We start from the raw sequence: 27,855 nt of genomic DNA, 5'->3' as shown, positions 1-27,855 counted from the left end.
TGAGATTTTTATTGGAACCAAATAGTTTAAGACTAATGCCGTTCTGTTAATGTTATTTATTGTATGTATTCCGACAAACACGTATCACGATTATTCATTTCATGAAAATGATTTTTAGGACCTTTGCATTCAAATCGATTCCGAACATCTATTATACACCGTTCAGATCATCGATGGTATGCCAATGAGCGTTTGGCATTCGAAATGATTCGAAGTTGTTTAGTTTTTGGAAATCGTTGGATGAGGTTTCATGATACTTTCGACGCAAAAAAATGATACAGGGACTGAAAACGTCCCAGTCTCGTCCGCACCGAAACAAACATCCCTTAATGTACTGAACACAGGCTAAAGTCCTCGAACCGTTGGAAAGTGTTCGGCTGGAACTCAATGTGCTTCGGTGTGGACGAGGGGTTATTTTTATAGGTTATTATTTGTCTCCTAATCTAGTTTTCTGTAGAACTTTTTACCAACCACCAATATTTATTACAGGATGACTACTCAAGCATCTGAAACACAAGAAATATATATAAAAAATTGAATTGATTGTGGAAAATGCTTCTGAAGTTATTTTGTCACAAGCATTTATCACAAAACCATGTTGCCCAAGAAATAATGAGGAAACAAAAAGAATGAACATAACGTTTCCGTTCTTCATAACTATTCTGAAATTGAAAGATAAACAGAATACCACAAGACAACAAATCGAAATCAGGGTAACAAAATAATAAAAAGTCATCGTAAACCATTTTTATTTGGTCTCATTTACAGGTGTTGAAATAATCTGAGATCACATAAAAGTCATTACATATAAAATAACCTCTGAAATAATCAAAGAATTTGGAATCACTTCTTCTTAGTTGCCTTTTCAGCAGCTTTTGTGACTTTACCAGCTCCACCTTCCTTGAAACTAACACTTTTGATAACTCCTACAGCAACTGTTTGCCTCATGTCACGGACAGCGAAACGTCCTAGAGGAGGGAATTCCTGGAAAGATTCTACACACATAGGCTTGGATGGTACCAAGTTAACAATGGCAGCATCTCCAGATTTGATAGCCTTGGGGTTTTCTTCTGTGGTCTTTCCAGAACGACGGTCAACTTTCTCTTTGATTTCGGCAAATTTACAGGCAATGTGAGCTGTGTGGCAATCCAAAACTGGGGTGTATCCGTTGCTAATTTGACCAGGGTGGTTCAATACGATTACTTGAGCAGTGAAGTCTGAAGCACCTCTGGGTGGGTTGTTCTTGGAGTCACCAGCGACGTATCCACGACGCAATTCTTTTACAGATACGTTCTTAACGTTGAAACCAACGTTGTCACCGGGTACAGCTTCCTGAAGGGCTTCGTGGTGCATCTCCACAGACTTTACTTCAGTAGTGATGTTAGCTGGGGCAAAGACAACAACAGTACCTGGTTTCAAAACTCCAGTTTCAACACGACCTACTGGTACTGTTCCAATACCACCAATTTTGTAGACATCCTGCATAAAAACAAACCATTAAAAACAAAGTAAGTCGCTCAATGAATAATCATAATTTTCTCCAATATTTTCAGAAAAGATTAAGCCAAAGAGTTAATCATAAATAAATTTCATTATTGAATATTCATCATACTGGAAGAAACACCGTATCAAATTGAAAGATTCTCATGCACAAATAACTTCAACTATAACCAAACCTACCTGAAGTGGAAGACGAAGAGGTTTCTCAGTAGGACGAGATGGGGGAAGAATAGCGTCAAGAGCTTCAATCAAACATTTACCATCAGCCTTTCCTTCTTTACGTTCAATAGCCCATCCCTTGAACCATGGCATTTTGGTGGATGGTTCCAACATGTTGTCTCCATGCCATCCAGAGATAGGCACAAAAGCTACAGCTGCAGGGTTGTAACCAATTTTTTTAATGTATGACGATACTTCCTTCTTGATTTCTTCGAAACGAGATTCGCTGTACGGTGGTTCAGTGGAGTCCATTTTGTTCACACCAACGATGAGCTGTTTTACTCCCAATGTGAAGGCGAGCAGAGCATGCTCACGAGTTTGTCCATTCTTCGAGATACCGGCTTCAAATTCACCAGTACCGGCAGCTACAATCAACACGGCACAATCTGCCTGAGATGTACCTGTGATCATGTTTTTGATAAAATCTCTGTGTCCAGGGGCGTCAATAATGGTCACATAGTATTTGGAGGTTTCGAATTTCCATAAAGCAATATCGATTGTGATACCACGTTCACGTTCAGCCTTAAGTTTGTCAAGTACCCACGCATATTTGAAAGAACCCTTTCCCATTTCCTGGGCTTCTTTCTCGAACTTTTCGATGGTACGTTTGTCGATACCACCGCATTTGTAGATCAAGTGACCTGTGGTTGTAGATTTACCAGAATCTACGTGTCCAATTACGACAATATTAATATGAGTCTTTTCTTTACCCATTTTGAATCTGCAATAAATTTGTTTCGATAAAAAATGAATAACTGCTGTCTCCAAATTAGGGCGACTTCCTACAACGGTCCTTAGAAATCTAATGTTGGGTTTACGCAGAGTTCCTAAGAACTAAGACCTAAGAAATGAACAATCTGATAGGCAGATAACCTTCAGCATAAACCCACCTTAATGGTGGGTTCATTCAGAGTCCCTAAAAACCGAGACCTAAGAAAATACAATCAGCAGACGGCATTCACGTGAACACCATTTGCCAATGAGATTGTCCATTTCCCAGGTCTAAGAAACCCCGTGTGAAACCACCATTAGTATTCATGTTCTCAATATTTCATAAACACGCTCATTATCTTAATCGTATTAAATTGTTTGTACTGTTGTGTAAATCTACCGAAAGAAGGTGAAAATTTGAGCAATAAATAAGATACATATGGTTATAAATGGAAATTTTCATGAGTATAATCAGCATTTAACGAATGAAATGATTGGAATTCCATTGCAATAAATTGTATCCATTGCAACAATATAAGAAAGAACGGTTGCCGGCAATTCGTACTTCATGCAGCAGCATATGCCAAATAATTATGTACATACTGTCACATGACTTCCGAATTGAACCCGACAATAAGCTTTTAAAATGAAAGAAAAATATTTCTACGATGAATAAAATTCGTTCCTTTTTGAGACCTCCTAGAACAAAGAGAGGAAACCGATTGAGTTTATCAAGCGATAAAAAATTAATTAATTACATTTGTTGGATAAGATTTCAAAAGATGGTGAAAAATATGTGAACAGTCGACCTAGTCTCATTTCAATCGAACATTTATTTTCAAATGAATTATTCAATAAACAACCAATTATTAGAATTTCCTGGTGATCTAAGGAATTATGTCGTCATAACCTCACCATTGATCAAATTTAACATGTGTTCTTTTAAGTGAAATATAATTTGATGAAATAACAGTATAATTATTCAGGAATTAAAAAGATAGCAGATGACCATTTTGAATCTGAAAAAATATTCTTTGACAAAATGGCACAACGTCCCTTAATGGTATTGGCCATGAGGTCATGAAATTACACTCATGTCGGCAAACCACTCTAATAAACTTTCTCAACCACAACTACAGTACATAAACCGGTGAAAATTAGGAACGCAAATACAAAAAAAAAACTACACTAATCGAGGGCGCCTCATTTAACTTTGAGAAGAAAGGACCATATATGAACATGTGAAAATTTGGGACCGCATACATGGAAAATTATAATAGAAAAATCACAAGAAAAATTTTATAGAATAAAATTATTACTCACAGCTTGGAATGCAAATAAATGCAAAATCTAAAGGTCAAAACTAGGGTACAATAATTGCTACGAGCTGTATAGCAAACGAATCAAACTGGCTGGCAGGAGTGGCAGCTGTGATGGCAGAGGTAGACGGAAAAGATAGGGGCACAGAACATATAAAAAATTGAATAGAGGAATATCCACAGAACATCAAATGAATGTATAACCACAGAACGTTAGCCCAGTTTTACTCTTTGCTACAGAGTGCCATTCACTAGAAACATGCAGATGAATTTTAATTTTAAATTTCTTAATCTCAAAAATTATAGAGTTAGGCCTAACCTAACTATAATCTTTGCTTCATTTTTCATATATAATAGAAAAGTTTATCATGCACCCTCTACAAGGGGTAGGGGGTAGTTGAGTTTATGAAATGACAATCCATGGACCTTCTGTTGCAGATGATGTTATTATTTTTGTAAGTGTGATTTTAGTTTCATATTATTCATGGGCGTCGACACAGGGGAAGGAAAAGGACAAATGCACCCCCACCCCAGATTCTCGATTCTAAAAAAGTTAGTCATAACATACGAAAATCACAGGGCGGGGTTAAAGGAGATTTTACTTTTGCTCCATCCTACCCCAATTGCTGGTTGTTTTGCCCCCATAGCCCAAAGGCTGGCGCCGTCCTTTCATCAATAACCACCCTACAAGAAAGTTATGTTTTCGATAAAACTTCAGAAACACCTATCACCCTTAAAGAGTATGTCATTGACCTCAAAATACACGAAATAGTTGAAATTCAAATTCAATAAGTTTAACAATTTCATCCCAATAATAAAAAGAAGGTGGACAAAAAATCCCCAAGGACCAAATCAATCTCAACAACATTTATGTCACAAAATGCTAGGGTTGTCACATAAAAGAAAATGAACTACTCTCCATCCCTCGTAGAGGGTGCATAAATCCTCAATTTTACTTCTCAAAAGGCCAATTGCAGGAACATTCATTAAAATTTAATGCACAATTAAAATTTTAATGGAACATTAAATCGTTGTATCAATGATACAAACGATACTAAGCGATCACTTAGTTAGTGTTAATATACAAAATTAAAGAAGAAAAATGTACAAAGCTATGACGCCAAGTATATGGCATTTTTGAAAAGCCAATCGAATTACCTTTAAAACAAGTTGTCACTCAACCCCCCCCACATTCAATATTTTAGGGGTTGGGGTTGCTATTATCACGCTCACAGGGTTGATACCAATTGATTGGAACCAACCGTATGAAATTTCCCCCCTGCGAACCAAAGTTCACCACTTTTTGCATGGGGGCCGAGATATTAAGGGTGGTACCTTTTCAAATTGGTACACTGTATACAGGGCGTCTCATTTATAAGTGTCCCCCCTCAATAACTCAACAACGAATCAGAATTTGTGAAAACAACCAGATAGGTCGATTTTTGATGACAGGGGGACATGATCTGGAATATAAAGCTTGTTTCTATTTTTCTTTCAACAGAAATTATACGATCAATCAAAACATCTCTGTTTTATATAGTATTATCGGCACCATAATTCTATAAAAAATACCCTGTAACTTTGTGAATATTCACTTAATAAGAACACAAACTGCAGGTTCATACAAATTTGAATCCATGCATATATTTGTGCTACAAAACTACCCACTTTCCCTATTCAAATTCCTGATGGGATTGCAACCCTCTTCAGGGGCACAATAGACCTTGAGGTCGCAGTGAAACGTAACCCCCTTATAAACTAAACTAAACCCTCTTCAGGGGATTGCTAGTAGAAACAAGCTTTGTATCCCAGATCATGTCCCCCTGTCATCAAAAATCGACCTGTCTGAGTGTTTTCACAAATTCTGATTCGTTGTTGAGGTATTGAGGGTGGACACTTTCAAATGAGACACCCTGTATATTCGAAAGAGAAAGAAGTTCTGGAGATGTGATACAGGGGTGCCAAGCAGGAAAGAACTTTTGGGAAAGGATATAGTTATATAGAGACTACCCATTATACCTGTGGAAGCTACCGGAAGACAAATAAAATAAAAGAAAGGACATGTTGGACTAGCGAAATAGGGAAAAAAGTCAAGATTGATAATAAAAAGTGCAAACAATATTTAAATCATAGATCAGTGTATAGGTATGATCAGTGTGTACCTAGGAAAGTTGTGAAGAAATTGATAAGTTAGTAAAAGAAGAAAAAGTGGGAAGAATTTGGGAAAACAATGGAAAGAGACCATGAAACTTATCAAACTCAAAATTTGTACTACAAAGTTCTTAAAAATACAAGAAAAAACCCAATAAATGACATTGCCAGTATAAGAGACGAAGATGAAAACTGTCTTTACTTTATGGGGAACTAGGTACTCATCAATGGGGGTGAGATTGAAGAATTTCAAAAGCAAAAAACTAAGGTAAAAGAAAAATTAGATGAGAAGGAAATGAAGCAGACAATAAATATCTTGAAGAATTGCATGAACCACAACGGAAATGCTTAAGATCTTGCGACAACATGGAATGGGAGAAATGTTGGAAATTTTCAGAGTACTTGGAAAGAAGAAGCCACCCTAGTAGACTGGTAAACATCGTTAATCGTACCCATATGGAAGGGGGACAGGAAACAATGCAGCAAGTACAGAGGTATCTTTGATAAGCACAGCAATGAAAATACGTGATAAAATAAAAGATTGAAAAATCAAGGATGTGATAGAACAAAAGCTGGAGGAGACGCAGAGTGGCTCCAGAAAGGGAGGGAGTATTTTAGAGGAGATAATAAGCAAATGAGGGAGGCGAGAAATTTGTTCGTACACGAGGGGATAATATAATTTATTGATATAGTACCCTACACCTATGGAGAGTACTACCCTCCATACCTACGCCAATACATGGTGGAAGATAATAGCTTATATGTATATAGTATATTAGGAAGTGATTTTTTGTAAGTTATTGTTGTACTATGTATGAAGCCGTTTCTTGAAACAATATTGCCTGATAAATAAATATATAAATTTATATTTTATTCATAGCAATAGGTCGATTGAAGTGAAAAGCAAAGACGATCATTCGTGAGATAGAGCACGATTAGATTTCTGAAATGTTGACGCACAATTAGAAAAAACAAAATACGATTACAGTTGATATAAAGATAGGGTTTGGTCCAATTAATATTCAACAAAAAAAAAGAAATTTCATTACTGTTAAATAGTTTATTTGAAGCAAAGGTTAGAGTACAATCTTAGATTCGAGGTAGTGAGTCTCAACAGTCCAATCTCATCAGTGGAGAGACATCAGGATCAGAGGCCTACTTGGGAAAGTTTCAGTGCAGGCAACCTTCAAAATTTTTCCTAAAACATATACTAATGAACAATATGTCAATCATCTCTTCTCAGTACTTTTTGCTTGCCACTAAAATTCGTAGAGTTGGTGAGGTAAGATAACATCATACCATGGCCACAACTGTATAAATTATTAGATTAGAAAACTGTAGCACTTGAACTGCTACAGGCAGATAAAATTTTCATCATTGGCTTGAAGATATAACAACAATCCTGTAAATGTAGAGGAAATTCAATTAATAGTACACTAGGAAATGTGATGATAGGATAAGAAACTAGAATGGTTTCCTCCTTCAGGGTAAGAATCAAAATGAGTTCAAGTGTATAAATTTGTTATATATAAATAATACATTTGAACATTTCAATAAATAAAAATGAAAATAACCAAGAAATAGGTTTTATAAGGTTTTAATTTGGAGAGCTAAGATCACAAAGTCATTAAATATAAAATAACTCCAGTTTTATTGCAAAATGTAGTATGAAATATTTTTAAAATATTCGAAAAAACTGAACTACTTCTTCTTTGTTGCTTTTTCGGCAGCTTTCGTGACTTTGCCAGCTCCACCTTCCTTGAAACTAACACTTTTGATAACTCCTACAGCAACTGTTTGCCTCATGTCACGGACAGCGAAACGTCCTAGAGGAGGGAATTCCTGGAAAGATTCTACACACATAGGCTTGGATGGTACCAAGTTAACAATGGCAGCATCTCCAGATTTGATAGCCTTGGGGTTTTCTTCTGTGGTCTTACCAGAACGACGGTCAACTTTCTCTTTGATTTCGGCAAATTTACAGGCAATGTGAGCTGTGTGGCAATCCAAAACTGGGGTGTATCCGTTGCTAATTTGACCAGGGTGGTTCAATACGATTACTTGAGCAGTGAAGTCTGAAGCACCTCTGGGTGGGTTGTTCTTGGAGTCACCAGCGACGTATCCACGACGCAATTCTTTTACAGATACGTTCTTAACGTTGAAACCAACGTTATCACCGGGTACAGCTTCCTGAAGGGCTTCGTGGTGCATCTCCACAGACTTGACTTCAGTAGTGATGTTAGCTGGGGCAAAGACAACAACAGTACCTGGTTTCAAAACTCCAGTTTCAACACGACCTACTGGTACTGTTCCAATACCACCAATTTTGTAGACATCCTGCATAAAAACAAACCATTAAAATATACAGTAAGTCGCTCAATGAAAAATCATAATTTTCTCCAATATTTTCAGAAAAGATTAAGCCAAAGAGTTAATCATAAATTAATTTCATTATTGAATATTCATCATACTGGAAGAAATATGGAATACCGTATCAAATTGAAAGATTCTCATGCACAAATAACTGTAACTATAACCAAACCTACCTGAAGTGGAAGACGAAGAGGTTTCTCAGTAGGACGAGATGGGGGAAGAATAGCGTCAAGAGCTTCAATCAAACATTTACCATCAGCCTTTCCTTCTTTACGTTCAATAGCCCATCCCTTGAACCATGGCATTTTGGTGGAAGGTTCCAACATGTTGTCTCCATGCCATCCAGAGATAGGCACAAAAGCTACAGCTGCAGGGTTGTAACCAATTTTTTTAATGTATGACGATACTTCCTTCTTGATTTCTTCGAAACGAGATTCGCTGTACGGTGGTTCAGTGGAGTCCATTTTGTTCACACCAACGATGAGCTGTTTTACTCCCAATGTGAAGGCGAGCAGAGCATGCTCACGAGTTTGTCCATTCTTCGAGATACCGGCTTCAAATTCACCAGTACCTGCAGCTACAATCAACACGGCACAATCTGCCTGAGATGTACCTGTGATCATGTTTTTGATAAAATCTCTGTGTCCAGGGGCGTCAATAATGGTCACATAGTATTTGGAGGTTTCGAATTTCCATAAAGCAATATCGATTGTGATACCACGTTCACGTTCAGCCTTAAGTTTGTCAAGTACCCACGCATATTTGAAAGAACCCTTTCCCATTTCCTGGGCTTCTTTCTCGAACTTTTCGATGGTACGTTTGTCGATACCACCGCATTTGTAGATCAAGTGACCTGTGGTTGTAGATTTACCAGAATCTACGTGTCCAATTACGACAATATTAATATGAGTCTTTTCTTTACCCATTTTGAACCTGCAAATAAAGAATTTTGAGATGATTCACATAAACCACGAAGTCGATATCAATTATAGCTCCAAAACAAGTAATAATAGCATAATAGAAATTTAAAGAGGTGAATGAGAAAAAAATTTACCCTACGAACAACGCAGCGTGCTCATTGAAAGGGTCATTTAGACCGTTGATAACCGATTGAAAATAATTATATGAATAGGGTCCCTTAATGACCGTGGAGTTGACTCAAAATATAAAAGAGAATTTAATACAAAATGAATAGCTTCAGTAGAAAGCATCACCTGTTGAGTAAATTAAATTGATGCAGAATACGTCAGCAACAGAAAATGGCTGTGAAAATTGGATCACCACGTGTATACGAAGTCAAATGCTCAATGTAGGTACGATAAAATTTATAAAAGTAATTACAATTTCTTAACAGTTACCTTAAGAATTTAAGAAACAATTATTTAACAGTAATAATAGCAGAATAACATATGGCCGACATACCGGAATCTAAACGTACACGTGGTGATCGACTACTTTCAAGTTTATACAGCCGAAATAGATCATTATATTAGAAGTATTAATTGTATTGATATGTATAAACGTTTACTTACTGTTTGGAATAAAAATAAATGCAACAGTTAACGGAGGACCTAACTTATAGGAACACTATGTAAGCAACGGAAACAAACTGCAACCACACAGTAAGGCGATCAAGTTTAAAAAGGAAGAGCCTGAGCTGAAAGCCTCGTTACCAAATTAAAAAGCTTTATTTGGTTGCTACGCGTAGCTAGTGACGCCGAAACGGAAATCGTATAGGCTACGAAATAGCATTCAAATAGTGGCGCGATCTAGTTCATCTGACCTTTCCGCGAAAATATATAAAATATTCTAAAGGATATTTATGAATGATTTCAACATCGTAGAGGGCGTCAAAATATTCTCATTTTGTAGATTTCAATAATTTGTACGGATTTGAAAACAAGATATTTGTGAAATTCATATAAAAAAGAGAATACAATAATTAGAATGTAACTATTACTCTCTATACATTTATGGGCATTTTGGCTACCTTAAGGTAAGAGACTCATAGTTACATTTCTTGGGCATTTGGCTATTTTAAGAATCTTTAGACTTAAGACTTATCTAAAAATATTTTTTCATGACTGGAAACAGAGAATTTTCGTCTTCAATTTGAAGATCATTAAAGCACTGCCTTCTTCAGAATTCTTTGAATGACTAGAGACAATAGTACTGCATTTCGATCTTCAATCCGATTTTTAAATGACGAGGATAAGAAAAATTTAATTCATACAATCTTCGATCCAATTTCACATTATCAAAAATCATGAAAGATGAAAACAGACTTTTTTGACTGTCATGACTAGAGATAGAGTTTAGTCTTCATATTTTTCAGTCCATTAATAGTTTGATCAAGGATGATTGAAGACATACACGCTCTTCAGACTTTGTAGAAATCCTTTCATAACTAAAGACAAAGTACTTCATTATTCGCGAAAAATTAAAAGCAACTCTTATGATGAATTATTATATGATAATATTATTTTCAATTTGCTAAGGACACAAAACGTGATAATGGGGTTTTTATTGAGTTTTTTTGAATCATGTCGCGACAACCACCCTCTTTCAAACTTTTCCAAATCACAGATTATTGTTCTATGCTTCCAGGTCGCACGAATCGATTTTTTCATTCTATGGTGGCAGACATCTTTGTTGCGTAATGTCATTATGCGTTACTGTCATATTAGTGATGAATGAATCCAAATAATAATAATTAAAAATATCTGTTCTAATAGTCGAATGAAATACAATGAACTAATATTATGTCTAGAATAACCCGAACGATCAATAAAGAAGTGCAAGTTAAATAGTGATTGTGCCACACGACTCTCTATTGAAGCATTGAGGCCCGTCTACGTATTATCAATTCCAAGTATTACAGAAATGGTCCTTTCCATATTCAATTTAGATATTCTTTCTTGAGGCAAGATTCGGTGTGACTGATTAAATTATTCTACCAGTGTTTGATATAATGATAATCTGGCTGATATAGGCAAGTATTTTAATGATAAGCTAGGATGATTTTGTTCAGTTGTATCAAAAGTTAGGGTATTTGTTTACTTTTTCATCAACTTAGCCTTCGTGGAATAATCAAAATGTATAATTAGCTTATGTTCGATGATGACATCGATGGATGTGTTTTAATTCTACTATTTATTCTAGTATTCTTCATTTCAAATATTTATAATTCCACTACGTATAATATACTATGCTCAACAGTTTCAAAAAATAGGAATATTTACACCATAATTGTATCTAAAGAATCAAGATGACATTCAGAGAACTCCATATAATTTTAAACTCTTATTATTGAAGGCTTGGAAATGGTAGTATCTTCAGATCAATTTGCTATGGGTATCTCCGTTGACACAAGATTCAACAAGTTTTAATGACTGCTTTTGAACATTTTTCTGAGTACACCCTTCTCTAGGTGGTCTATGAGGTCTTTCGAATAGCAAACATTATGTTAAATCATACAACTACATTTCATAGTTTTGGTGATTTGATTTTTGATAGGTATTGCCAAAGTTCTGTAGCTCCCCAAAAAATAGAGCTTTATGTATTTAAAATAAAATTATGCCTTGCTATAACTAGTCTCTAAAAAGCTGGAGTGTTTCATTTATGCTATTTAAGAATTCATTAAGTATTGTTGAACACTTGATAACTATATCACACTGTTTATGGCTGCAAATAAACATTAAAGTGCCTTATCAATGAAAGCTTGTGTGGAAACATATTAGTCAACCCCTTTATCATTTGAACAAAAATTTTTCAACAATGCATATAAGATTGTTGCTTTCTGATTTCTGAAAATGGAATGGAGGTGAAACTGTTGGAATCTAAGGCAGTTTGAATAACCTTAAAATCATTCAATTCTATCTTCAACAAATACTGATTAATTTTTACATTTCCCCATCATGAACTAACAATGAATTGAATTCTGTTACTAATAATAATTCATTGAATTCGAAGATAACTAACAGAGGTGGTTCCTAAGGTATAGTTACCCAAATTCTGATAGCTTTGATTGAAAAAAATTCATATGAAACTACCTCTTTATCTGATTATATTTACTTAAAATATTCTATTGCACTATTGAATTTTGTGAATGAAAGTGAAGAGAAGTTTGAAATCAACCGTCAAGTTCCTTGTCATCACCTTTTTATCGAAACCAGTATCATCATATTGCAATACATATTTAGTATGATAATAAGGGTTGTTTTCATGTTGAATTGTTCAACATAAATGTAGTTATAATTTGAAATGAAAGGTATCTATCTTTTTTGATATACTCGTTTGGTGCTCATTATGGGTACTATTTTCAGGGTGTTTCTGGAGGAGGAAACTAATAACAATTATGGATTTTCGAATTAACTCATTTTAAATTATTTTTTAGTTATTGGAAAAACTTTTTTGGAATCAACAAATATTTGTTTTTTGTTCATTTTTCCTTCACTCAACATAATTTTTGTATTTTATTTCAGTTGAGTGAACTCGAAAAAACATGGGTATTTCTTTGAAATTTACCTTATTCTACGTGGGTATCATAATAGTTGTGATAAGTTTTGGACAATTTGTAAATGGTGATCAAGAATGCTTGAATGGTGTAAATACAACAGGCTGTGAGTATCTTCAATGTATTCTTCAAATCAGACGATATTTTTCATGTATTTTCAATTCGAAATGAATGTTCATGATTTTCCATTATAGATACTGTACCAAAAGGTGATATAGTTATAAGGTATGGAGAACCCTTAGATATATACTGTATATTGAACGAAAATGCAGCGAAATCATTTGGTCCAAATGCAAGCCAGAAACTGACTTTCACTAGAGGCACCAAAAATTTAAATAGTGAGATGGTGAGTAATACGATTAACTTTTGCCAAACATGATATATCGAGTATATTATATTTTCAGATACAAGTTATAAACGAAACAACAATCAAACTACATGTAGAAAAACCTGCGAAAGGAAATAGGGAATACTACATATGCACCAATAAATTTGAAAAAAAGAAGTATGTTTGTGCGAATTTTGTTTATGTTGGAGGTGAGTTGTGATTGAATTCATTTTCACTTGGATATTTGACATGCTTTACTCTGTGTTTTAAATTTCAAGACTGATTAATGCATGTTAGTTGATGTAATTATTTTCTTGAAATTTTCTGTTTTCCAGTCCCTCCTCAAGAAATAACAGACTTCAGATGTGTAAGTGAAAATTTGGATAATTTAACATGTAGATGGACTGCTCCACAGAATTACATAGTGACAACCTATAATCTCACTTATTCTCTAGATCCAGATTCAGAGTAAGTTTATGTTGAAAATAATAACACAATTATTGAGGTATTAACTAAACTCTTGTATGTTCTAATGAATTAAATTATGATTATTGGCAATATTGAACATTTCACCCTTTTTTTTTTTAAGGCAATTCAAGTGCCCACAAATTGAAGGAGAAGAAGGATCTGAAATGAAGTGCACTTGGAATTTGGGCACAGCACCTATATATAGACAATCTGTATCTGAATATTATTTCAGCCTAACGGCTAATAATACCTTTGGAAATTATACTATGCCTACCAAACTATTCAAGCACTTTGAACATGGTGAGTTGAAAAAGATTTGTAGTGCTATTAACCATTAATAATGCCGCTTAATTTTTTAGTTATACCTAACAAACCTGAGAACTTGAAAGTTATAAGTAAAACATGGAATTCTGTGGGATTATCTTGGTCCATACCGTCAACAATGCGTATTTTTAGAAGCGGTCTCCATTATAGGGTATTGTATCAATCGTCTTATGGAACTAAAGAATGGCAGTCAAGTCCTATCATTCCGATCAAAGAAAAAGCTGAAGTTAAACATAAACTTGAAAATTTAGAATTTGCGCATGCCTATTACGATATCAGAGTTTCCCTGCGTTCTGCTGTAGCTGATCCTGCAGATGTTGGCTTGTGGTCAGATAATGCCTCTCTGACAGTCCTGACCGAAAGCAAAAGTGAGTCTGTCTGAACATATTAGTTGAAACATTATTCATAATTTGTTTTATTTTTTAACTTGTAGTACCTGATGAAGCACCAAGAACAAACATTGGTAGTTTTGAGATTTTGACGTATGGAAATAATTCAGATAGAAATGTTCGCATTTATTGGTCTCACGTCCCTGAAGAGAAAAGAAATGGCGAAAATTTCACTTATGTGGTGACACTTGAAGGGAATGAAGAAATCGAGAATACAACAGAAAATGCATATTTACTCTATGAACGTTTATCTCCCTATAAAAGTTATACGTTTTTAATAAGATCCAAGAATGAGATGGGATATTCTGATGACTTTTCAGTTGTGAAAATTCCAACACATCAGAACTGTAAGTTTGGTCAAGCCTAATACTTGTCAGAGACGATTATTCAACGATTTATAATTGCAATTCTAGGTGCTCGAGAACCGACAAGATTGAGAAAAGAGGAATTGGATCACGGATATTACAGGTTATCGTGGCAACCTCCGAAAATGAAACTCCACCAACCCATTAGGAATTACACCATATTTTGGTGCAATGACGAAAAAGAAAGACCTCCTTGCACTGTATGTATTTTGATAGTGATGTTACAGAATAAGTGTCAAGTCTGGTATTGAAATTATTACAATTTAGTTAGTAGTATTTGTAGACTTGTCATATCAGCATGTGATTGGTTACAGGGAAAGCTGGACTGGATTGTAGTGCCAAGGAATAAGACATCACATGACCAAAGAATACCAAGCAATAAAACATTTCAGTTTGCCATTTCCGCTAATACTGATCACGGTAGTAGTGGTATGACATGGGCACACTGTACAGATTTATACTATAAATATAGTGTTGGCAAGATTGACGAATTCTACAGAGTGAGTGTTGGATCCACAGACATCAAAGTGAAATGGAGTTTTGGATGTTCTGATAAAAGTGTAACAGGATTCATCATCTACTATTGCCCTATTTGGTCTCCTGAACAAAATTTCAAATGTAGAGGTAGTGTGTGAATTGGCTCTTATTGAAAGAGCATAGTTTTCATGAAATATTGTTTCTATTGCAGAACCCGAAAAGAATACAACTGTACCAAGCAATGAAACAACCGCTACTATTCATGATGTTGCACCTTATACCACATACAACTTACAAGTTGCTGCAGTGATAAATTTCACTAAGTATAGCCAACGAAGTGAACCACTTCTGTCGACAACATTAGAAACTGGTGAGCTTAGTTTGCAATTGAAAGTAGACTCGATAATCTTAATATAAAAAATCCAGTTTACTAACAACGGTCTTCCACATCCAATTTCAGCACCCACAGCTCCTCAAATTCTACAACTGACAGATGTAACAAATTCGACAATTTCACTTAGTTGGTATGCTCCGAAGAAAACTAACGGATTGTTGAAATATTATCAGATTTCTTACAACAATGATTCTAGAAGAATTGATCCAGTAAGAGGTGCTAAAATGCAGTCTGTTACGGTAATAATATAAGGTCAAAGTTATTTAGGTGTACTAAAGCTACAAATAATTTATTTCAGCTCACTAATTTGACAAGCTTCAAAAACTATACCATCAGTGTGCAGGCATGCACTGTAACTTGTTCAGAACATTCTGAAGAAATAAGGACTCAGACAAATATTGGTTGTAAGTTGCTAACATGAACAACATCTCAGAAAATCATTTATCTTGAACCTATTTTATAGATCCCAGCGCGATCAGGAAGCCAATTATTACACAAAATGAAACATATACTCAGATTAGTTGGGATAGTCCTCTAAAACCCAATGGAAGAATAGAATATTATGAATTGAAGATAAAAGAAAAACAAGATAAAGAAAATAAAACAATAATCTTGAATGTAACAGGTGAGAAGAGCACCTTTCTCATTTTTTATTTTTATTCTTCATGTTGAGAAATAAACTTATTATTTTCCTGTTTTCATAGGTCAAGATTGGGGCTTCAATAGCTGTGCCAAAGAAAAGGTGTTTTCCTTCTTTGTTTCGGTACGAGCTATAAATTTAGATGGTGATAGAGTTTACCATGGTAAATGGAGTGATGAGATTGAATCTTATTGCCGATCCCCTGGAAATTATACCATCTATCTTTTGGTACCCTTCATCATTCTGTTTCTATCTGCTATGACATATTTATTCAAGAGGTAAATATAGATGATGCAAATTTTCAATAAACTGCCAAGAGATTCAGAGATTTCCAAAACTAACAACCATTATTTTTATTTACAGATTATACGGACATTTCTTGATAATGAAAGATGTGGAAGTGAAGTTGCCACTTGGACTTCAGAGTGAAGCAATCGAGGTGGATTTAGTAAATTGGCCACAAAAACCAAGGAGTGACAGTGATGGTCATCATGCTGCTGATGATGAAAAACATCTCTTGATGAAGAAGAATGAAGGTTCACCCACTACAAATATCGGAGACTCAAGTGGTTGTAGTTCTGCTCATGAAAGTGTAACATGTTCTTTGGATTCAGCAAGTAACATATCATCAAGTACTTCAGACTCCGGAACTGAACAACCGAAAATACCATCTGCTGAAGATTTGTCTGATTTAACTACTTCGTCCTTAAGGCAAAGAAATATCCGCCCTACTAGCATAAGTAAGCCCTATGTTGTGTTCCCATTAGAGGGAAGTAATAACAGCGGGATGAAGTCTCCACCAAAAACATACTGTGTTTTAGGAATTGACCCAAATTTGAATACAGAAGGCAATTCAACGTATATTCCTTTACCATCTGTGATGGATAAAGCATCGTTCAACTCTCCAGAGCCCACCTCTCCTTATGTTTTTACTGGAGAACTTCTGAAAACAGCAAATCCTAGTTATATACCTTTCAAAAGTCCTGTACCAGCAGACAAAAATCCAGCTTACGTCATTGCTGGAAGTAAAGATGTTATTTCTCCAGACTCATTAAATTTAGAAACAAAGCAGGCCCTTTCACCCCAAGAGAATGCCTACATAAAAATTGCAGATAATATGACATTGAAAAATTCCACTGATATTACAAACTGGCAGCCTTCTTCCCTAAGTACGAATTCAAAAACTGGATATGTGACAATTGGAGAAATACCTCCACTGAAAAAAGAATCAAAGGGCTATGTTCCTCATAGACAATTAGACAATAAAACCTTGAAGGAAGACTAAAATCGACTGAGAGCTCATCCTGAATAAACTGTTGAGTGATTTTCTGAGTGTTATCTTTGGCCCCATTCTTTCCTAATTTTTCTCATTGAAAGTAGAAGTAGAGACTATTGATTTAGATTCTACAATTTGATGTACATTATTTAATAAAGTATGAAATAAATATTAAGGTCTCAGATACGAAAGAGATTGAATTTGTTACTTTTTATATAATGTTATATTTTTTATTGTACATATCAAATTTAAGTTGGAAAATCTTTGTGTACGAGAATTTTCAGCCACACCTTCAAGACAAATCCATGTAATGAATAATTTAAGGTTTCATCCTAATGTGATAGATTTTTCATCTCTAGTTCCTATCCTGTTATTCAGTTGTTTTTTCGCCACATAGTTTGCCCAATTTTTGGCTCTAAATTCTCGTGATCTATCAATTATTTTTTTGCACCTTTAATTATTTTGATGAATGTGCCTTAAATTTTTGACTGATATATTTGAATGTTTCCAAAAACTCTTTGTGTTATTCTCTCTTGCCAAATAAATGTGGTAGGAGATTAAAGATTAACTATTGCAATGTCATGCTAGTGATAATGGAAGTTTCAAGCACTTTTTAAGTAATCTCGAATTTTTTATGTTATATGTTGTGAGAAGTGGGTGTCAGGATAAGAATAAAAATTCTACACTAGAATATTTTAACTAACGAATAATATATATTTTATTATATAAATTTGCTTTATTGACTTATCTCTAATTCCTGCCATCCACTATTTAAAATGGCAAAGTGTAGTAAAACACAGGCCACATTGAAATTATCTTTTTGAATACTCAAAATTTCTTCTTTGAATAGATGAATGTTCATACTAAAAAACTTAGCGTTGATCGACTCTGAAGTTCATATAAGAATTGATGTGGATTAGATTTGGAAAAAGCCATTAAATATTCCCCTCATATTTTGTTCTTTATATTGATTGATGGAGCTGTATTCAGGAAATTGCAAAAAAGTATGAATAAGCTTCAAATCCCGCTAAAAACCTATCTAGTAAAACTTTGTTGGGATGGTTCCGAATCTGTTTAAAACGATCGCACATGGCGCATTCGAAACGTGTAGTTTCTGTGCCAGCCATGTCCCATTGCCCTTTCAATAGATTTGGTACTATCCTACAAGCGAAAACAAGCTTATTGTAAAATATGAATGCACTCTAATCCCCGTTAGAAATGCAGTAACTTTGTATTGACAGCTCAGTGTTCAAGGAAATTCTATTTCTGCATTAATAAAAGCTACTTGAAACATTCCTTTTAATTTCTTTGTGTGTAACGGAAAACTAACTGAGGAAAAGCTCGGCATTTAACTAAAGTTCAGTTTCATAACAAGTGTCAAAATTGAAGAATTAAAATTCCTACTGAAGGAAGCTAAATCAACATGTTTTATGTGACCTCGAGATTTTTAACACAAAAGTTCAAGGAAAAATACTATTAGTTGCACCGGGTGAGCACATTGAACTAGTTCAATGGGTGAGCACCATAAGTAGTTCATATTTTAACCGCAGTTCTATTATTGCAGAGCAGACATACATAATTATTTTATAGTTATAGTAGTCAATACTGGAATATTTATTGAAATGGAGTAAATTCTCATGTAATGATAGCTATTTATATAGTTAATAGGAAGTATTGCCGTATAATCTAAGCTAAATTCTATGGGTACTTGACAAGGGGCCTAGTTGTGAACAGAGACAATAGGCTCGAAATATAGACATTCGAACGACAAATAGTTGTCTCTGTTCACAACCAAGCCCCCTGCTGAGTACCCATGGAATTTAGCTATATATATATATATATACATATAATTATACAGTTAGCGAAATCACAAATGGCAGTATTCTGCACTTCAGATCAAAATTAAATGTATCAGACTATGCTTCACTTGTCTAGCACACATCTAATCTATCTGAAGATACAGAATAGGGCCAAATACCACCGCTCAGGATAAATTTTGTATTTCATATTGAATCAAACGATATATTCAAACAACAGTAACTTTTTTTTTTCTTTATTGAAACTATAATTGCAAACTTAAATAATTACAAACATATTTTTCCAACCAGGATTCAGAACTAACGTTCCATATATCAGTTATTCACCCTGTTCAGGCCTAGGAAAAGAGAACAGATCAGCCTAAAAAAAAAATGTTCGCATTTAATAAATGATGTGACGTAATCGGGGAAATGTATACCTGATTTGCCATTTCGATATACTTCCTGTAACCTAACATCTCTTCCTCCACCCATGTGCTTTCATCCTTAGTTTCTATTTCCCCTCGACTTCTCGATCTACCAGCTCGAGCTTCATCTCTAGGTTGAATTTTCATTTTAGATGGATCATCTAATCTGTGGAACAACCTATAAGGGTCCCCAAAACTAATGAAACCTATCTTTCATGAGAACTCAATAAGTGAAACTGGCGAATCACTTCCCAACAGTGCAAATTCCATAAATTTAAGGATCCTATATATAGAAAATTTAGTTCTAAGGAGTGAAACCTCCCACCTAGCTCATCAGAAAAAGAAAGAAAGATGATATTGATTACAGACTGCTCAAAAAAAAAACTCATTCAGAATAAATCGAAATTAATTCAGCATCTATATATGGAAAAACAATAATATTTCCTATTACATTTAAATGGCATTCGAGGACAAGATTCATTTCATATGGAAACATTTTATTTAGAAAAAATTTGCATAAAATTTTAATATGCTCTTAATTTTCAAAGAGTATTAGATCTTACCTTTCAGCAACTCTGTAACGGGGAACATAGCGGTAATTTTTCTGTATTCTATGTCTCCACAATTCAAGCTGGGATAACTTGAAGGATAAGACGCTGAGAGGGTCAGTCTAGAAATCAAATTAAAAAAAACAATGAGAAAAGGAAACATAACGCATAGTATGCCCAAGATATCTAAAATTAATGATGAGTCCTGTCTTCTAAAACAGATAAGCAATTGAAAAAACAAAACATTAGTCAACAGTAGCGAAAAAAGTTTTAACCAGGACTAGAATGAAACAGCTGGGGAGATTTTGAAAAATTTATTGTTATCTGACCAATATAATTGACAGATACAACAGAAAACAAGTAGAGCTGATAGCAGTTTACTTTTAATACATATTCATACATTTATATATAGCACATCCAAAGTGAGTTTGACGGTAAACAAGGGGGAAGAAGGCAGAGTAGGGCTCATGCAACCGTGTGCAAAATAAAAGTGTACTAAAATGTACATTTCGTTCGATTTTCAAGAAAAATCCACCAGTGGGATGTATGGAAAACCTAAATAAATGGGCGAATTACAAATACTGGATTAAAAAGAACTGAAACAGAATTATTAAATAAATTTTAATAGTTAACAAGTTAGAACTAAATTACTGAAATTTCAAATAAATTATTACAACAGTGAAATTGAAAAGAATATGATTGAACCAGAACACCTAATCACACAAGTCTCAGCATATATCGATCGACCTTGACAAAACAAAAATTATGGAATTCTTTTTCTTGCTGGTTGTGTGAAAATGTGACATATAATCTGTAATGAATGTACATTATATTTCTAAAAACATTGTTAAATATCAAAAGTTTCACATGAGTGAAACTTGTTTAAACTGTCAATGAAACTTCACAACCAAGTTCCACAAATACGTTAACTTACATGAAATTTCATTTTCAACGAATAAATTTAAAAACGGACGCCACACTTTTTTCAATTGTCACCCGCTTCCTGGGATTCATCTGCTTCTCCCTGTAAGGTAAAATTTCTTAGAAACCCACTAGTGAAACCTCCTCGTGGTATAATTTCTTGACATGACCGTGTCACAAACTCACGTGCAATACATTATGTACGCGAATCTTTGCGACATCAGACATTATTATAAATGACTTCTTTCTTCTCTTTTCCAGATCAGCTGATGCAACCGATTGAAGATGATTCACATTTGTTCTTATAAGCTATTATTATGTAAGATGCAGGATGATTTACCTGTGTATCACTCGTCCATAGGGTTAAATTATCTCTGAGCAGCTGCATAATGAGGGTGCTGTCTTTGTATGAATCTTCATTTAGTGTGTCCAATTCGGCTATCGCATCATCGAATGCCTAGAATAATTAATATGATACAAACCTTAACATCAAGTGGACATAATCAGTATTACACAACAACAAAAAAATGACACCATCAGTTAAATATCAATTTGTAATTCCAAAAAATAAAAGCATGATCTCAAAAAAAAATAAAGCAACCGAATATTTATAAAAAAAAATAACATCTGCAACACAACATTACATAATTAATTAGGCGATATCAATCTTTAAAAAGCAAATGATTCCAAGTTCCAAATTTAAAACAAGAAATAGTTTGTTCCATTTCATGAGCCAAATTCACAGGAAGAACCTTATGGTAAATTATATTTTTGTACAACTTTTGTACCCTATATATTTTGGAACTTGGCTGTTTATTATAGTTGTTAAATGGTCAGGCAGAATCACATGTGGCCATTGAAAATCCAGGTTAGAAACACTCGGTGTTAAATATTAAAATAAAAAAGTTGCGAAAACAATTAAGGAAAAATACACTACTATAACATGAATAACCTGTTTAGCTAGGTGACACGCACGGGCAGGTGAGGTAATTATTTCGTAATAGAATACAGAGAAATTGAGCGCAAGTCCTAGTCTTATTGGATGTGTCGACTGCATTTTCGATTTTGCAATATCAAATGCCTCCTGGTATGCTTTCTGCGAGTCTTCTACCACTTCTAAGCGACAAAAAAAACGGAAAAGATTCAATTATGTGTACAGATGCAGTAAATTTGAAAATGGGTACAACTATTTTATTCGATAAACAACACGTTGATTGTTATTCATTATCCATAACGCCTGCCCGTATATGATCCTAATGAATTTGAGTGAATAACAACCAAGGGTCATTAAAGCCTAGATTTCGGAGAGCTCATTATGCACAGTACGTTTTATCGATTTTAAAAGACCTTTTCCAGCACTTGCGACTAATCCTGCATTTATTCATGATCGGTTTATTATTAATCGTACGTTAATCGAGATAATTTTTTTTATCAGACTTTCATCGAGAACGTCAATAGAATAATCGAAGTTCTACGTTATAGCAAACAAACGTGCACGTTATTGTATTAGATCTCACATGAGATGTTTTAATAAGTGAAGCTTGTTCGCCAAACGAAATGCGCAAGACACGACCGAATTTTAAAAGTCATCCAAATGTAATTCTGCCATCAGACTTTAAATAAAAATTAATTATTATATTAACCTGTTTGGCCAACTGACAAGCCTTGTCTGGTGAATTTAATATCTCATAATAGAAGACTGAGAAATTGAGTGCTAGACCCAACCTAATAGGATGTGTAGGCGTCATTTTGGCCTTCGAGATTTCAAAAGCATCTTGGTATGCCTTTTGTGAGTAATCGACCACGGCTGAAATAGTAAAAACAAAGCTGAAATACACCATCAAAGCATATGCAGGACGATTCATTACACTATTCTTCTGAAACACTTCCGTTTGAAAAAATTGCCAAATGGTTTTTCTCTTTAAAACAGGATCTTACATAATGAGGGCCAATTCAAGAGTGAATTTATTTAATCGTTCATGTTTTTCCTTGAAAACAAAGATGGTGTTCGGAAACAAAAATCGCACTTACTATTTCTGGTATCTCCTGTCGCTACCTCTGCTAAATACCTATAATAATCTCCCTTCATCTTGAGGTAGAAAACTTTTGATTCGGCATTGCTAGCTTTTGGAATAAGGTATTTGTCCAAGAGACCCTGTAGTTAAAAAACAGGTCAAACTGTGATGAATTTTTCAGATTCGTTAAGCAGGCAGGGTAGATATGGGTCTGGTTCAACTTACCAACACATCGTCGCAGATTTCCCGGAGTTCTTTTTCTACTTTTTCACGGTATTCTTTGGCCATCTGTTGTTTACGTTCTGAGCCCTCAGTCTTTTGTTCAATGGATGAAATTACCCTCCATGACGATCTTCTTGCACCGACAACATTTTTATACGCCACTGATAGGAGGTTCCTTTCTTCATTACTGAGTTCTACACCAGTTTCTGTAACGGATTTCATCGCCGATGCCATGTCATCGTACCTTTCCGCTTGTTCGGCCAATTTTGCCCTTTGAACTAATTCGTCTTTGTCGGGGGCAGACATATTGCTCTAATTCTAATCTGCAATGAAGGAGAGCATTGAAGAAATAGAAAAAATTTATTCTTTTCTTTAGAGGTTCTGCTCACATACTTTGAAAGTGTAGAAATTTGTATTCAGGAGAAATCGTGATTTAATTTCAAACAGGTTCAAACCTATCTATAGCCGATGGAACAACTGACACCCTAAAAAATTCTCCCACCGCCCTACAAAAAACTACGCCCATCTCTCCCTATGTTTCAGTGAAAAGTATTGCCAAATATTCAATAACTGAAGTTGATCCTTGAAACAAGTTGACCATCGAATGAAAGTTCACACTATTAGAGGGATTGCGTAAAATTTGTGTTAAGTGTCACAGCAATTAATAATATGATGTACACTTCCAATTATAATCTTTGCTACCAGTTATTCTCATCCCATACTTAGCACCGAGGCTGAGATGAATGAACTAACAAAGAAATATATTGAAAAACTAAACACCAAAGAGTAGTAAGGGTTTTCCAACTGGTCGAGAGATGATCTTGAAACAATTTTTCCAACTCTGAATGTATGAAGTGTTACAGGAATTAGTACATTGTTATTAGCGTGATATCATCGCATATTAATTCTCCAAGAATGTTACTTACGAAAAATTCGGCGGAAGTAACTTTGGAACGGGTTCAATAAATGACTGGGACACGTTCATTACTTTCATTTCTGAGGCACGCCTTTTTTTGAAAGACAGAAAAAACTGGTAAAATAAATAAGCGTTAAAATATCACTTCATTGAGGGGCAAAAATCAATAGGATGCAGTTGCGGATTCTTTCACCGGAATACACTGCGAAAATTTAGATGAGATCAACTTACTTTTTCGGAAATATGTAGATAGGTAGAAAAGGCGACGATGAGATAGTTGACGTCAAGCACAGACCATTACTATTAGTAGTAATTTCTATAAATTGCACATAGTCTATTTCTAATGCCTGTAGCCAGACCGCGAGTCAAATCGCTTGCTTGCTCAGACGCAGACAACCGTTTCCAGCGGATATCGATGTGCCATTGCAAACCACATGCGCAATAGCGAGAAAATCAGGGTTGGGAAAACAGGGTTTTTAATTAACACTGGGAAAATGTGAGGGGGGGAGGGGAAATCTTCAAGTAGAAGGAAAAGCAAAAAATCGTTATGACCAAATAACTTCGAAACAAACAGATCAATGAACATATCGCATTTTTTCGCGTGTGCTGCTGTAAACGAGCTCAAAAAGCCCTTGTTGTATATGGGTTGAGAACTCATTCACCTCTCAGAATTAAATTTATGTCAAGAACTTCAAACTCAAACGGAACAAGGCATGAAAACCACAAACCTTGATAGGAAACAAGGATCGGCAAACGGAAAAACTTTGTAAATACTTATCATCAAATTTTATATCAAATCAATATTGGAACTGTGAAATTCATGCCACCCTAATATCGATCACAGGTTTCATAAAAAAATGTGAATTCCTCAATCACTCGATGATTTCACAACTTATACAAGAAGACCGAACAAAATTTTTTTATGTTAGTAGTTAGGATACACCAAAATACTTTTTTACCTGATTAGATCATAAGCAAGCCAGAAACTGATGCAGCTCAACTCAAATTACGGAATGTTTCAACTCATTAAACAAAGTGTAGATTAAATAATCTCTTAGATAAGTACTAAACCTATTCAACCCACAAAGATACCGACAGATTCTATTCAACTGACAAAACTCAAATCTGAGCAATCCGAAACAGATATTACATTGTTGATGGGTGTAAATTCTTAGAATTTGTTGGAATATGAAATAGCTCATTCCATTTTCATTATCTTTCTATAGAAGAAAGGGTATATACAATAGAAATTGCTGAGCTGAACATACAGAAAATAAATCTGGTATCTCTGCTAGATATAGCTGTGCTAATTAGCAGCATTGAGCTTAAGCCATCAGCAACACCCAACCGTGGATGATAAATTGTTTTTCGTATGGGACAGTTTTATTGTAATATGGACTACTTTCCACCGAAAAATTGATAGTCAAACAGTCGTGTCGTATAAACTTGGTTTCTAACATAAAACATAATTTTATGTGAAAGATGAAAAAAATTTTACTAGACCCTTCATAAAACAATTACAATTACACTTGAAATCAACAAAGTTTCTTGATCTGAAAGGATACACGCTTTTGAGTGTGCATATTATGGTGAAAATTGTTAAATGGTCAAACACTGTATCTATGAATGTTCCTCATTTTTCCATTCCCAATTTTCATATTGAAGTCAACTCAAAAATTCGTTGGAGTGACTCAAATTTTCAATCTAAATATATGAAATCATCTTCAACAGTTTCTGAGAAAAATCCTGCTTGCTAAAGCTGAGGGGAAAATCATTTTTAGTGAGGGTTGGACTGAAATATAGGGTGTGTGAATTATCTTTGGCCAAATTTCATAATGATTCTGCATGCAATTTGCAAAAAGTTCCTATAGAGTTCTGTCCCATTTCCTTACGTTATAAAGCTATTCAAGATTCTAATATGTTGTAACGTTCCACAATTTTTCTACTGAAAACATATCATCTTAATCAAAATTCATTGTACTTTGTGAAAGATTTCTAGTTAGGTTTCAAGATGTGCCCTGGTTCGAGTGAAAAAAAAGTGAAACAAAATATAAGAATCTTAACGAAACTCTTTTGTGTTACAAATTGTCTGTGGAATCACTCTGAGAAACTTGGCCAGAGGTAATTTGCACACTCTTTTTATCCAAGTGAAATAATTTCAGATATGTAGCTTTTCCAAATTGAATATCAATCTTTAATCGGCTTATTGAAATCAAAGGCTCCAGAACTGTTGACAATCAATTTAGACCAGTGTCCATAATTTTTTCATTAGTTTTTCGAAAACAGACAATTAAAAAAATCAGCCTATAGTTTAAAACAAATTACCAAATACTAGGTTATACAGATATTCATTAAGATAAGTAAAATCATGAGGGGGGATCAAAAGGATGAAACTGGTTGAAAGAACCGGCAACATTGTGTTCATTCACAGATAGATCTAATAATAATAATGATGATGGAATAAAAGCATCAAATAATCCCACAAGATACAAGAATGTAAAAATACGCTTATAACAAAAAATTCCAAAATAAAGTACATGGGAAAACCCGAAATTTTATAGTTATTTCCCTCTCAAGGCAATATGGCGCCTGCCACACCTTTCAGCGACTAATGCGTAGAAACTATATATTTTATATAAAGTTTTCCGAAACTGAATGTAACAAGAAAATCAAAATTAGCATTGAATTATTCAGGACGATAATTGAACATGATTAATTTCTATCTATAACTTGGCAGCACATGATACACGCCGCAAGTATCGTAGCCAGATTAGAAATGAGAATCGAGAAGATTGAAAAAATAGAAGAAAAATATTCATCACCTGAAATGCAATAACAATGTTTCTTTTTAGTCGTAAAAAAAAAAACTTTTACAAAATCGAGATGTAATTCTGAAGGTCAACTCACGACAGCAGAAGCGCATGGGAACACAACTTTCCAATACAAATCAGAAATTGGTCGATAATGATTTGACCGTATTCATAAGGAACACTTGAATTTCATTATATTGGAGTATGTACAACAAAACTTACAACTTATTCGATAATAAAACAGGATAACAACTGATGTTTGAAGAACACACAGTCTGTTACAAGGACTAGATCTTGAATGCGGCGCGTCAATCGATTCCCACCGTCTACCAAAACGATAGAGCAAGCACGATGCAAGATTACCCTTCCTAACGTCTATGGTAATGGCGTCCTTCTCACACACTGATTTATAAAATTAATGGAATATCTTCCAGAATTTTCAAATCAAAATTTCCTAAAAGTTATATGGAAATTAGACACACATAACTCACTTACGAAGATGTTATATTCCAAAAATATTTCCCAGAAATCTAGAGAAGCCTACAGCAGCAAACCAACACAAATTGAAATTAGAAATCACACAATCACAGAACACTAACCTGTAGAAAAGAGTTATCGAATGAATACGTCAGTCAAGAATTTATATTCTTCTTTAGCGATCAAAACTGATTAAAACGATTTGCTTATAATTTTTTTTCTGAATAAAAAGCAAGACGTTCAATTTAATGGAATTATATTCACTAAACCTT

At 34.5% G+C, this 27,855-nt stretch overlaps 4 protein-coding genes and 1 long non-coding RNA gene across 11 annotated transcripts; 1 reads left to right on the top strand and 4 right to left on the bottom strand.

The window, feature by feature from the left end:
* Positions 1 to 732: 732 nt before the first annotated feature.
* Positions 733 to 3,908, bottom strand: LOC123321273 (elongation factor 1-alpha). The gene is made up of 3 exons (XM_044908722.1): positions 3,754 to 3,908; positions 1,681 to 2,440; positions 733 to 1,479 (listed from the first exon to the last, which is right to left on the bottom strand). Exons 2-3 carry the CDS (start codon positions 2,431 to 2,433, stop codon positions 844 to 846), a joined length of 1,389 nt encoding a protein of 462 aa, XP_044764657.1. The 5' UTR covers positions 2,434 to 2,440; positions 3,754 to 3,908; the 3' UTR covers positions 733 to 843.
* A 3,573-nt stretch (positions 3,909 to 7,481) lies between these two features.
* Positions 7,482 to 9,962, bottom strand: LOC123322433 (elongation factor 1-alpha). Its single transcript, XM_044910391.1, has 3 exons — positions 9,806 to 9,962; positions 8,447 to 9,206; positions 7,482 to 8,237 (listed from the first exon to the last, which is right to left on the bottom strand). Exons 2-3 carry the CDS (start codon positions 9,197 to 9,199, stop codon positions 7,602 to 7,604), a joined length of 1,389 nt encoding a protein of 462 aa, XP_044766326.1. The 5' UTR covers positions 9,200 to 9,206; positions 9,806 to 9,962; the 3' UTR covers positions 7,482 to 7,601.
* Positions 9,963 to 10,911: 949 nt separating this feature from the next.
* Positions 10,912 to 18,403, top strand: LOC123321471 (cytokine receptor). Its single transcript, XM_044909094.1, has 16 exons — positions 10,912 to 11,265; positions 12,758 to 12,895; positions 12,984 to 13,135; positions 13,194 to 13,326; positions 13,453 to 13,585; positions 13,707 to 13,885; positions 13,945 to 14,277; positions 14,343 to 14,645; positions 14,712 to 14,863; positions 14,978 to 15,287; positions 15,352 to 15,510; positions 15,601 to 15,773; positions 15,833 to 15,938; positions 15,998 to 16,159; positions 16,239 to 16,452; positions 16,538 to 18,403. Exons 2-16 carry the CDS (start codon positions 12,778 to 12,780, stop codon positions 17,457 to 17,459), a joined length of 3,549 nt encoding a protein of 1,182 aa, XP_044765029.1. The 5' UTR covers positions 10,912 to 11,265; positions 12,758 to 12,777; the 3' UTR covers positions 17,460 to 18,403.
* A 1,072-nt stretch (positions 18,404 to 19,475) lies between these two features.
* Positions 19,476 to 20,114, bottom strand: LOC123321260. Its single transcript, XR_006538835.1, has 2 exons — positions 19,687 to 20,114; positions 19,476 to 19,628 (listed from the first exon to the last, which is right to left on the bottom strand). It is a non-coding gene; the product is annotated as an uncharacterized LOC123321260 (long non-coding RNA).
* A 715-nt stretch (positions 20,115 to 20,829) lies between these two features.
* On the bottom strand, positions 20,830 to 27,754 carry LOC123321257 (14-3-3 protein zeta). Of its 7 annotated transcripts, XR_006538834.1 has the most exons (7): positions 27,329 to 27,486; positions 23,384 to 23,703; positions 23,175 to 23,298; positions 22,787 to 22,950; positions 21,484 to 21,600; positions 21,157 to 21,246; positions 20,830 to 21,033 (listed from the first exon to the last, which is right to left on the bottom strand). XR_006538834.1 is itself a non-coding variant. In XM_044908697.1 (6 exons), the coding sequence occupies exons 2-6, from the start codon at positions 23,684 to 23,686 to the stop codon at positions 21,208 to 21,210; spliced, it is 747 nt and encodes a 248-aa protein (XP_044764632.1). In that variant the 5' UTR covers positions 23,687 to 23,703; positions 27,602 to 27,754; the 3' UTR covers positions 20,830 to 21,207. The 7 variants fall into 7 exon arrangements, 6 of the variants coding, with proteins under 6 accessions (XP_044764632.1, XP_044764633.1, XP_044764636.1 ...); XM_044908697.1 differs by lacking the exon at positions 27,329 to 27,486 and adding an exon at positions 27,602 to 27,754 and having other exon boundaries at positions 20,830 to 21,246; XM_044908698.1 differs by lacking the exon at positions 27,329 to 27,486 and adding an exon at positions 27,598 to 27,727 and having other exon boundaries at positions 20,830 to 21,246.
* Positions 27,755 to 27,855: the final 101 nt, after the last annotated feature.

The sequence above is a fragment of the Coccinella septempunctata genome, chromosome X (assembly GCF_907165205.1).
Source record: "Coccinella septempunctata chromosome X, icCocSept1.1, whole genome shotgun sequence".
Classification (NCBI taxonomy): domain Eukaryota; kingdom Metazoa; phylum Arthropoda; class Insecta; order Coleoptera; family Coccinellidae; genus Coccinella; species Coccinella septempunctata.
The sequence above is the reverse complement of the archived record's forward strand: the minus strand, read 5'-3'. Positions and strand labels throughout refer to the sequence as shown.

What these genes read in the sequence shown, in the direction of transcription:
- LOC123322433 (XM_044910391.1), bottom strand. Translation starts at nt 9,199, where the DNA reads ATGGGTAAAGAAAAGACTCATATTAATATTGTCGTAATTGGACACGTA. An exon ending in CTCTTCGTCTTCCACTTCAG is followed by an intron (nt 8,238 to 8,446) that starts GTAGGTTTGGTT and finishes GTTTTTATGCAG; the next exon opens with GATGTCTACAAAATTGGTGG.
- LOC123321471 (XM_044909094.1), top strand. Translation starts at nt 12,778, where the DNA reads ATGGGTATTTCTTTGAAATTTACCTTATTCTACGTGGGTATCATAATA. An exon ending in AAAATTTAAATAGTGAGATG is followed by an intron (nt 13,136 to 13,193) that starts GTGAGTAATACG and finishes TTATATTTTCAG; the next exon opens with ATACAAGTTATAAACGAAAC. An exon ending in GACTCAGACAAATATTGGTT is followed by an intron (nt 15,939 to 15,997) that starts GTAAGTTGCTAA and finishes CCTATTTTATAG; the next exon opens with ATCCCAGCGCGATCAGGAAG.
- LOC123321273 (XM_044908722.1), bottom strand. Translation starts at nt 2,433, where the DNA reads ATGGGTAAAGAAAAGACTCATATTAATATTGTCGTAATTGGACACGTA. An exon ending in CTCTTCGTCTTCCACTTCAG is followed by an intron (nt 1,480 to 1,680) that starts GTAGGTTTGGTT and finishes GTTTTTATGCAG; the next exon opens with GATGTCTACAAAATTGGTGG.
- LOC123321257 (XM_044908697.1), bottom strand. Translation starts at nt 23,686, where the DNA reads ATGTCTGCCCCCGACAAAGACGAATTAGTTCAAAGGGCAAAATTGGCC. An exon ending in AAATCTGCGACGATGTGTTG is followed by an intron (nt 23,299 to 23,383) that starts GTAAGTTGAACC and finishes TTTTAACTACAG; the next exon opens with GGTCTCTTGGACAAATACCT. An exon ending in TATGGACGAGTGATACACAG is followed by an intron (nt 21,247 to 21,483) that starts GTAAATCATCCT and finishes TTTACCTTACAG; the next exon opens with GGAGAAGCAGATGAATCCCA.